Source organism: Rhinatrema bivittatum, chromosome 2 (assembly GCF_901001135.1).
Source record: "Rhinatrema bivittatum chromosome 2, aRhiBiv1.1, whole genome shotgun sequence".
In the NCBI taxonomy this organism is placed as follows: domain Eukaryota; kingdom Metazoa; phylum Chordata; class Amphibia; order Gymnophiona; family Rhinatrematidae; genus Rhinatrema; species Rhinatrema bivittatum.
In genome coordinates, this window is record NC_042616.1 from 56,416,536 (window position 1) to 56,427,293 (window position 10,758).

General features: G+C 44.9%; 1 protein-coding gene across 3 annotated transcripts in view; it reads left to right on the forward strand.

Annotated features, from left to right (window-relative positions):
- SMARCC1 (SWI/SNF related, matrix associated, actin dependent regulator of chromatin subfamily c member 1) overlaps positions 1 to 10,107 on the forward strand; it is a 557,827-nt gene extending 547,720 nt beyond the window's left edge. For all 3 annotated transcript variants that reach the window (XM_029588188.1, XM_029588187.1, XM_029588189.1), the window contains one exon: positions 9,654 to 10,107. In XM_029588188.1, the coding sequence (XP_029444048.1) occupies positions 9,654 to 9,754 (101 nt within the window). In that variant the 3' untranslated portion in view covers positions 9,755 to 10,107. The remainder of the gene's footprint in view (positions 1 to 9,653) is intronic.
- The last annotated feature ends 651 nt before the right edge of the window (positions 10,108 to 10,758 follow it).

A 10,758-nucleotide genomic window follows, 5' to 3' on the forward strand; every position in this document is an offset into this window, starting at 1 on the left:
TTCAAAGTGGTAAATCTTTGTATTTCCTCAAAAAGAGAAGAAAACTTAAAACGTATATTTCCTACCCTGTAGCCAGATGGACTCAGGACCAGTGGGTTATGTGCTCTTCTGCTAGCAGATGGGAGATGGAGTCAGATTTCAAAGCTGACGTCACCCTAGATATACCCCTATAGTGACCTCAGCTCCTCAGTTTCTCTCTATCTCCTAGCAGATGCAGACACTATCCCCACACCAGCACAGTGTTAGAGAAATTGCAGCACGGAGAAGAAATTCTTACTTTCACCTTAAAGAGGATCGAGCCCCACTCTCCTGCGGTGATACCTAAGGGTCCCTCCCCCAGTTGAGAATTCCTGAAGTGATTTTCGATATACCTCAGAGGTGTGCCTTGCTCCGGTAGCCGGCTCCTGGGGTGGACTTAGCTGCTAGAGCGGCTGAAAGGCAGCAGGTGCATAACCGAGCGCAGAGGTGAAGGTTAAGCCCTCTCCCCCCGCAGCTGGAGACCATCCCTGCATGCGGCCGGTAAGCACCAAGAAAAGGTAAGCAGGAAACTTTAACTTAAGGTCTCCAGGCTCGGAGAGCCGTACCGACTCCGTTTTCCATCCGGCGAGGTAAAGGGGAGCTCCGATCGGGTTGAGCAGCCTTGGTCAGGCTAGGCCCCGGTCCGGTGCAGGGGTCCAGACACGTGGAGACCCTCGGCGGTGCCATCTTACGCGTGGGAGGCTTTGGCTCCATCTTCCCTCCTCGGCCATCGGTACGCGCGGGGCAGGCCAGATGGTCAATGTGCCCAACTTGCGCGTCCCTAACATAGCCACGCGCACAACTGCAAGCATAGCCGCACGCAAACCTACACGCGCAAAGTGCACATGCGCATAATAGCACGCATATCGAGGCACATTACCTGTGCGTCTATACACAGAAGCAATGGCACCGGTGGCAAAGAAGCTCAGAAGATACTCCCTTTGTACAGCCTGCCACATCAGAGCCGCACAGGCTGAACTGGAGTCCTGCCTGTGTCATCATTGCGAAGAAGCCCAGGGGGGACCAAAGGCTGGTCCTTCACAGTCAGAGGATGGGTCGGGAACTACTCTAATTGACAGCACCCCGGACCTATGCAACTCCGAAATGGCGTCTTCTCCACAAGAAGGCATTTCAGTGGCCCCTACTCCAACTCCCCCTGGGGCTAATATGGACCCAGGGGCCTTCTCCTGGTTGGAATTTTTCCAGGGACTGCAAGCCTTCGTTCAGGCACTGACAGCCCCGGCGGCGACCCGGGTGGAACCCCAGCTGGGAGCACCTGACCCTCCCGGCCCTGCTCAGGTGCCTTGAGACGTGCCTCGCCTCACCAAGAATTTCCTGACAGGGACCCAGACACCTCAGATGATTGTGGTTCACTGGTGGAAGGGGAAATCCCTCCAGGCCTGGAACCATACAGAACCATGCTGCGCTTCCTCCTCAGAGATGAATTGCCAGCCCTTGTTTCCCAGACTCTGGGGATTCCAGGCATGGGACCCTATGGTGGAACCGAAGAAGAACTCCATCTTGGTGTCCCTTCATAAGGCCTCATGCTATTTCCCAATGATGGAAGCCATCCAGGAACTGATTGACCTGGAATGGGATGCCCCAGAGGCAAACTTTAAAGGAGGTCGGGCCTTGGAAGCCTTATATCCTCTGGAACCAGCAACCAAGGAACGCCTGCATTTCCCGAAAGTGGATGCCATAGTCTGCGCCGTCTCGAAGCAAACAACCATTCCTGTTGAGGGAGGGGCGGCATTGAAGGATACTCAAGATAGATGATTAGAATCCATTCTTAAGCAAACCTTTGACGCTGCAGATCGCTTCCTGCTGTGTGCTGGTGGCACGCTCCTGCTTGCTTCTCTCAAGGGAGGCAGATAATTCTGGAACGTATGCCAGAGAAGCGATTGAACCTGCCGCAGCCTTCCTGACGGACGCAAGCTCAGACCTGCTGCATACCTCAGCAAGAAGAGTAGCCTCGGTAGTGGCAACCAGAAGGCAGTTATGGTTGCGGAACTGGTCTGCAGGCGCAACTTCTAAGGCAAATCTCACAAGAATGCCCTTTAAGGGATCTCTCCTGTTCGGAAGCGAATTAGAGGAATTAGCCAGCAAGTGGGGCGAATTTCCAGTGCCTCGGCTACCGGAAGACACAGGAAAAAGATCCCAGCGTCCTTCTCCCAGAAAAACTAGGGGTAGAGGCTCCCAACGTTTTCGACCCTTCAGGAATTCGTCTTTCCAAGTACCTGGTCCCTCCGGGAGGTCCTAGTACTTTCAGAACCGACAAAACAAGAAAGGAACAGGTCCGGGGGCAGGCTCGAACCAAGCTCTCCAATGAGAATGGGCCGACCCATCCACAGGAAGAGGAAATAGGGGGTCGACTTTCCCTCTTCTTCCAACGATGGGTCGAAATCACATTGGACAAATGGGTACTAAATATCATTCGAGAAGGTTTTTCTCTGGAGTTTCGCAGCATCCCTCGGGATAAATTTATATCACCACCCTGCCACTCCCACATCAAGAGACTGGCAGTGGAATCCACTCTGACAAGACTACTCAGCCTGAAGGCTATAACTCCGGTACCTACACCCCAGCAAAATACAGGGTGTTATTCCATCTATTTTATTGTTCCCAAGAAAGAGGGATCATTCAGACCCATCTTGGAACTCAAGAATGTCAACCGTCATCTGCGGATACTACACTTCCGCATGGAGACTCTTCGCTCCGTAATAATGGCAGTACAACCGGGAGAATTCCTAACCTCCCTGGATCTCTCTAAAGCCTACCTCCACATCCCAGTCCATCAAGACCACCAACGTTTTCTACGCTTTGCGGTATTGGGACACCATTACCAGTTCCAAGCGCTACCCTTCAGGCTGGCAACCGCCCCCAGAACATTCTCCAAAATTATGGTGGTCGTGGCAGCAACACTGAGGAAGGAAGGGATATTGGTACACCCTTACTTGGACGACTGGCTCATCAAGGCGAAGCCTTCGGAAGAGAGCCTGCAGGTGACCAGCAGAGTCAAGAACCTACTGCAGGAACTCATTTAGGTCGTGAACACGGTCAAGAGCAGTCTGCAGCTCTCTCAGTCTTTAGAGTACCTGAGGGCCTGTTTTGACACCAAACAGAAAAAGGTCTTCCTCCCTCCCCCGAGAAGGAGAAAGCTGATGGAGCAATTATGACGATTGATGACCAGTACGTGCTCCAAGCTATGGCACTATCTTCAAGTACTCGGGCTCATGGCATCAACCCTGGAGGTCATACCATGGGCAAGGGCTCTCATGCGACCACTCCAATGCTCCTTACTGTCACACTGGAAACCACTGTCCCAAGACTACTCAATTCGCCTCTACATACCAGCAGAGGTATGTTCTCAGCTTCAGTAGTGGCTACAGGAAGACCATCTAAGTAGAGGAGTAAGCCTATCCCCACCGAACTGGATCATGCTCACCACAGACGTGAGCCTCAAAGGGTGGGGAGCCCACTGTCAGGAACTGAAGGCCTAGGGACAATGGAACAAGGAAGAGGCGGGATGGAACATAAACCGCCTGGAAGCTCGAGCAGTCAGACTAGTATGCCTGCGATTCAGCCACAGGCTCCAAGGGCAAGCGAGTCGAGTGATGTTGGACAACGCTACAACGGTTGCCTACATCAACCACCAGGGAGGAACCAGGAGCCAGCAGATGTCTCTGGAGATAGACCCCTTCATGGCACAGGCGGAGGTAAACCTACAGGGGATCTCGGCCTCCCACATCGCAGGGAAAGACAACGTCTCAGCGGACTTCCTCAGCAGAGAAAGCCTGGACCTGGGGGAATGGGTGCTGTTGACCAGAGCCTTCCAACTGATAGTAAATCGCTGGGGCCCCCCAGCCATGGACCTACTAGCCACACCTATCAATGCCCAAGTCTCCAGGTTCTTCAGACGCAGACAAGAGCCACACTCCCAAGGAATCGACGCCCTCGTCCAGACCTGGCCAGAGGAGGACTTACTGTACGTCTTCCCCCCATGGCCTCTGTTGGGCAAGATCATCTGCAAGATAGAACACCACAGGGGACTAGTTCTACTAGTGGCCCCAGATTGGCCAAGATGCCCATGGTACGCAGACATGCAAAGACTCCTTGCAGGGAGCCCTCTGTGCCTACTTCCACACAGGGATCTTCTCCAGCAGGGCCCAATTCTTCACGAAGATCCGTCTCTATTCTCTCTTATGGTCTGGCCCTTGAGAGGACTCACCTAAAGAAGCGCGGTTACTCGAAGGCCATGATTGACACCCTGCTCCACGCGTGGAAGTTCTCAATGTCTCTGGCATACATACAGATCTGGAGAATATTCGAAGCCTGGTGCAAGGACCGCAGGGTATCCCTGCGAACGGCCAAAATTCCCATGATTCTGGATTTTATACAGGACGGTATGAAAAAAGGGTTGTCACTCAACTCCCTCAAAGTTCAAGTAGCAGCCCTCTCCTGCTTCAGAGCCGAAGTGAATGGAATCCGTCTATCAGCTCATCCGGACTTGGTCCGTTTCCTAAAAGGGGTAAGCAACTTTGACCACCCCTATCGAAAGTGGTCTCCGAGTTTCATTTGAACCAAGCCATGTTCCTACCATCTCCGGATGAATGTAAGGACTCTGAAGACTCCCGCCTTCTTCACCATCTAAACGTCGGAAGACTCCTGGTACGATACCTGGAACAATCGGAACCGGTGCGCTTGTTTGTTCTCCACAGCGGGAAGAATCAAGGCAAAGCGGCCTCACGAGCGACCATAGCTTGCTGGATCAAGGAAGTAATCAAGGCAGCCTACATAGAGACAGGAAAGTCCTTACCCCTGCAGGTTAAGGCTCATTCTACCAGGGCCCAGGCAGTATCTTGGGCAGAAGCCAAACTGCTGTCGCCTGCCGAGATCTGTCGAGCGGCAACTTGGTCCTCCCTACATACCTTCTCCAGGTTCTACTGCCTGGATGTCCAGGCCTGAGAAGACGCAGCCTTCACAAGGGCAGTACTAAGTAGGCCATGAGCAGCCTCTCGCCCCGTCCGGGAGTAGCTTTTGTACATCCCACTGGTCCTGAGTCCATCTGACCACACACTAGGAAATCGAGAAATTACTTACCTGATAATTTCATTTTCCTTAGTGTAGACAGATGGACTCAGCATCCCGCCCACGGTTGCCCAGGAGAAGCGCCAAGGAAGAATTTGAGAAGCAAACCGCAATGCTATACAAATGCGGATAAGCTAATTCCGACCCCTAGTCCAGAATATACTCAATTATGTCACCTCATTTGTTAATCTTCATACTTATTATAATGAACCCATAATAAAATCAAAACTCATTAAATTTAGTTAACTCTCTATTTAACAAAAAAAATTTTTGAGGATGGAGTGGAACGTTTCATATGATTGCGTTCCCAATGCCACTCCACTGGCAATGGAAATTAAAATTTTTAATCAGTAACGATCCACCACCAACCACTTTGTTTGTTGTAAGCATGCAAAAAAACTATAAAAGTATCAAACAAATGTCCATGTGCACATTCAATTTCCAACTTGCTTATTTCAAAAAACAGTTGTCTCCAAGTTTTTTATGGAAAACTACTCTCCAAGCTGTAAATTAAAGCGCTGCAGTTAGCTTAAACAGTTCTTCATATGTACGCCATAGCTGTCCTTAACCAACGTGAATCTAAGTTGTTATCATACGCCCAACGGGGCCACGTTTCAGACCACTCAGTTCTTTCCTCAGGGTTTGTCAATATACCAAATCCGCCGTCTTCTTTCCCAGCTCAATTCAGTGCGTAAAAGCTGTAAAAGCGTCCTTGATACATGAAAGAACACGCGCTGAATTGAGCTGGGAAAGAAGACGGCGGATTTGGTACATTAACAACCCCTGAGGAAAGATCTTAGTAGTCTGAAACGTGGCCCCATTGGGCGTATGGTACAACTTAGATTCACGTTGGTTAAGGACAGCTATGGCATACATATGAACAACTGTTTAAGCTAACTGCAGCGCTTTAATTTACAGCTTGGAGAGTAGTTTTCCATAAAAAACTTGGAGACAACTGTTTTTTGAAATAAGCAAGTTGGAAATTGAATGTGCACATGGACATTTGTTTGATACTTTTATAGTTTTTTGCATGCTTACAACAAAGTGGTTGGTGGTGGATCGTTAATGATTAAAAAATTTAATTTCCATTGCCAGTGGAGTGGCATTGGGAATGCAATCAGATATGAAACCTTCCACTCCATCCTCAAAACATTTTTTTGTTAAATAATTAACTAAATTTATTTATTTATTTATTTAACACATTTCTATACCATTTTACCAGTAATATTACTGTTCAAAGCGGTTTACAATAATAAAATAAAAATAAGAGTATAATAAAATAATAATTAAACCGAAATAAAACAAAATAAAACAGAAATGCAGTAAAGTAAGAATAAAAATACAGTGTAATAGTTATCAATAACATAACTTAGGATGGTATGAGGGAAAAAATTGGCGACTACATTATAAAAATTCTAAGATCAGAAAAATCATATAAAGGTAATTAATTAAACATTAATAAAGCGTCACTAACGAAACAGGGCCCATCTAATATTATTACTCCAAACTAAGGAGTTTCCATATCTTTAAAAGCTATTTGAAATAATGAGTTTTCAGTGCTTTTTTAAACTCCTTTGCGCTTGAAATTTGCCTTAAGGTGTTCGGCAATGCGTTCCAAAGTGTAGGTCCTACAACTGAGAAAGCTCGGTTTCTGGTCACGTTTAATGCAGCATTTTTTTACTGATGGAACTTCCAGCAGGTTTTGTCCTGCTGACCTAAGTTCTCTCTGGGGTTTGTAAACTCTCAGCGAAGAACACAGCCAAGTGGAATCTGTGTTGTTTAGTAAAGAATGTATAAGTGACAGGATTTTATACTGAATTCGGTATTTAATTGGTAGCCAGTGTAGATTAAACAAAACTGGAGTGATATGTTGTATTCGAGGTGTGCCTGTGAGAAGTCTGGCTGCTGAATTCATAATTAATTGCAACGGTTTAATGGTGTTCTCGGGCAGGCCAATATATAAACAATTGCAATAATCTAGTCCAGACAGTATCAGTGCTTGCAGGATGGATCGATAGTCATGAAAAAACAAAAGCGGTCGTAAGCGTTTCAAAACGTGAAGTTTGAAAAACAAATTCTTCACTGTTTTAGAGATATGTTGGGACAAAGATAAATTGGTGTCCAACCAAACACCTAAATTTCGTGCTAATTTAGTGATCGGTATTTCATCATTGCCTAATTTGATACTAATGGGGGGAGCATTTGTAGAGTATTGATTTTATTATGGGTTCATTATAATAAGTATGAAGATTAACAAATGAGGTAACATAAACTAAGTATATTGTGGCTCCCTCAATAGCATTGGTGCATTATTTTTTGGTTTACCCCTAGTCCAGGGCACCTGCAATATGACTGGTGTCGGCGTTAACACTGCTTAAGTGCACTGGCGGTCTCCACTTTGAATCAAGTTTTAATCAAGTTTTTAATAAAGTTGGTTGTAAGTTAGCCAATATATATATATGTCCACAATGGCTTTTCGAAGAGGATACTGAGGAGCTGAGGTCACTATAGGGGTATATCTAGGGTGATGTCAGCTTTGAAATCTGACTCCGTCTCCCACCTGCTAGCAGAAGAGCACATAATCCACTGGTCCTGAGTCCATCTGTCTACACTAAGGAAAACAAAATTATCAGGTAAGTAATTTCTCCAATGATTCGCAGCTTGCTTCCAGGTGTTCTTTAACTTACTGTGGAGAAACCACTGCAGCAGCATGCGGCTCCTGTCAGGTTTGGATGCTGCCAGATAGGGAACATAAGAAGTGCCATGCTGGGTAAAACCAATGACCTATTGAGCCTGGCATCCTGTCTCCAGTAATGGCCAATCCATGTTACATGGAAGTACCTGCAAGATCATCTCACTGTTGCTCATTCCCAGATATAGCAGATGGCAAAGACCCTGCCTGCCTAGCTAATAAAGGTTAATAGACCTGAAACTTGTCCAAACCTAGTTCTGCTATTAACTCGAACCAGAACTAGGCAATAGCAGAACTAGGCAATAGCAGAACTCCAGCAATAAATTTCACAGCTTAATTGAAAATACTTTCTTCAATTTATTTTAAATCTGCTACTGGTTTCATGGAGTAAATTCTAGTCCTAATACTATTTGAATGGGTAAATAACCCATCTGTTCCACACCATTCACAATTTTATAAATCTCTGTCATATCCTCTCTCAGGCACTCTTCTCCAAGCTGAAGAACCATAACCTGTTTAGCTTTTCTTCAGGGAGACAGGTTCATCCTCTTTATCATTTTTGTTTTCCTTCTCTGTACCTTTACTAGTTCTGCCATATCTTTTTTTCAGATGTGGCAATCAGAAATGCACACAGTACTCATGGAATAAGCTCTTAGCACACTTCAAACTCCAATCATTGAGAAAACTACTATTAAAAATTCTTCTTTTGAGGCACGATCAGGGAACATTTCAGCTTTGTGGACTTGAGTTGATAAGTTGAAATGCCTTTCTAAAGGAAACTGCAAGGGGCTTTGCCAGTGTCACAGTGGCAGCACTGGGGAAATTGGTTTTCCATGGATGGTAGCTCTTCAGTGCCCATTGGCAGATGTCTTTCAGATTTTTAACAGTGGTTTTGGAGAAGGATTCCCATAACCTTTGACTTCTGGCTGACCCAGATTACTCTGTGCTAAGGATAAAATTTATCATAGGGTGGAAAGTAGCTAACACAATTTATAACTGTGGAATGGAAATTATTGTACATGACTAGACAGTTTATATTATATAGGAGGACTGAGTATAAAGCAGACCTTCTTAATTGTGAAGAGAATTCCTTTTGCATTGCTTGTACGATATTAATCCAGCCTATTTGCATTTATTTCACATTTTTTATATTTTGCATACATGGCACTATTATTCTAAGCACATTTATTAATAAACATTATCAGTTATGAAATATAAAACAATTACATTTAACATAACTAACTTAGACAGAACTAAAAATATGACGAAAACAGTATATAGCAGAAGTACAGAAAAAACAATCTTAATTAACAAGTTAAACATAGCGAGCAACTAAGAGTAAAGCTTCAAGAAAACATCACTTTAAAAAGATGAGCCTTCATTTTTATGTGAAACAGTTTGTAATCTGTAATTTCCTGAAGATTAGATGCAAGCTGTTCCACAGTATTGGTTCAGCCACTGAAAAAGCTGGGTGGCATGTGGCCTGAAGGATTTTTCCTGTTTTGTGCCTATAAGAAAAATGCATAGCATCTCACCTTGGGTTCTGCACCAGACACTACTTGGAAATGGAGACATTCTGAGTCTGGAGGCCAGATCTGGTGCGGAATCGAGGGCGAAGAAATGTTGTTCAAGATAGAAGCTGAAGTATTAGAAAATTCTGGCATCGTTTTTGTCTAAATTATGAAAAATGGATTTGAAAGATGTTAAGTAGAATGAAAATAACTGGGAGACTGACCATGGGAATGAACTTTTAAATGTGGAAAATTGTTTTGCTTTGTCATTGTTTAATACTTTCAGAGGTAAACTGATTCTGTTGCTCTTTTTCACTTGCTGTTTTTTTTATTTTTGTTTGCAGATCCACCATCTCAGCAACAGCCACCACAACCTGCATCTCAGCCACCATCTGATGGATCAACGCCACCACCTGCAGCACCAGTGGCCTCCACGCCTCCTTAGCTATCAAACAGCAAGGAACCTTCACATTGGATGTTGTTAAACATGGAGAAAAGCAGACTCATAATCCCCAGTTTCTTTCTGTCCATTTCCTAAGAGGGCATTTTATTCTGTTCTAACCTATCTGCACAGACTCTAGAGTACTTCTGTTTAGATGGCTTGTCTTTGAAGTCTATGCTCATATAAAACAGAAATGGTGTGCAAGTCAGACAAGAGTGGAGCTTTCTTCTGCCATCCTTTGTTTTTGCAGGAAGGGATTCACCTCTAAAAAAAAAAAAAAAAATTTAAAAAATTGATAGATAAAATGCTAGATGTAATTCAATTGTTTTATTTTCATTTAATGACTGACATTAAACTCCTACCCAAACAAACTTTCAAATTGAGAGAGGATTTTTTTTTTTTTTTTTGTTTCAAAGGCATTTTAAAAATTGAGTCCCTTGCTCATTTTATCACTTTACATTATCGATACAATTTCTGTGGAGGCAAAGATGATTTTTTTCACCCTGAAGTTGTACTAGCATATGATGGGGGAAATCACTAAGGAAACGTGGGCACTGGGGAGTGATTCTGAACACTTTTTTTTGTTTGCAAGAATGAAATTCTCAAAGGCAACATGCTCTGGGAAAGCAGTGGGAGAAAAACACTCTTTGGTGCTGTTATGGTGAGGTACGTGATATATATTCCCATTTTCTTGCCACATTGAGCCTAGAGAGGCAATAGGTGGCGCGTGATAAGAGCAGATTTTCTTAGCGTGGTTATGTTTTTGTGTAGCAAAGTAATCTCAAAGCTCCTCCTGCTGCCAATACCACCACCACAGTCATTGCTAATTGAAGGAACATCTGAGAAAGAACCAGTATTGCCCCTGTCTACATAGGATCCTGGGGATTGCTTAGCTGACAGACGTGCAGCATGAGGCCAACCCCCATCCCCTCTGTCCCCCTCACCTTTCCTCTCATAATCTGGTGTGATAAGGCAATCAATAAAAATGAAGCCATTTCTCTCCCTAG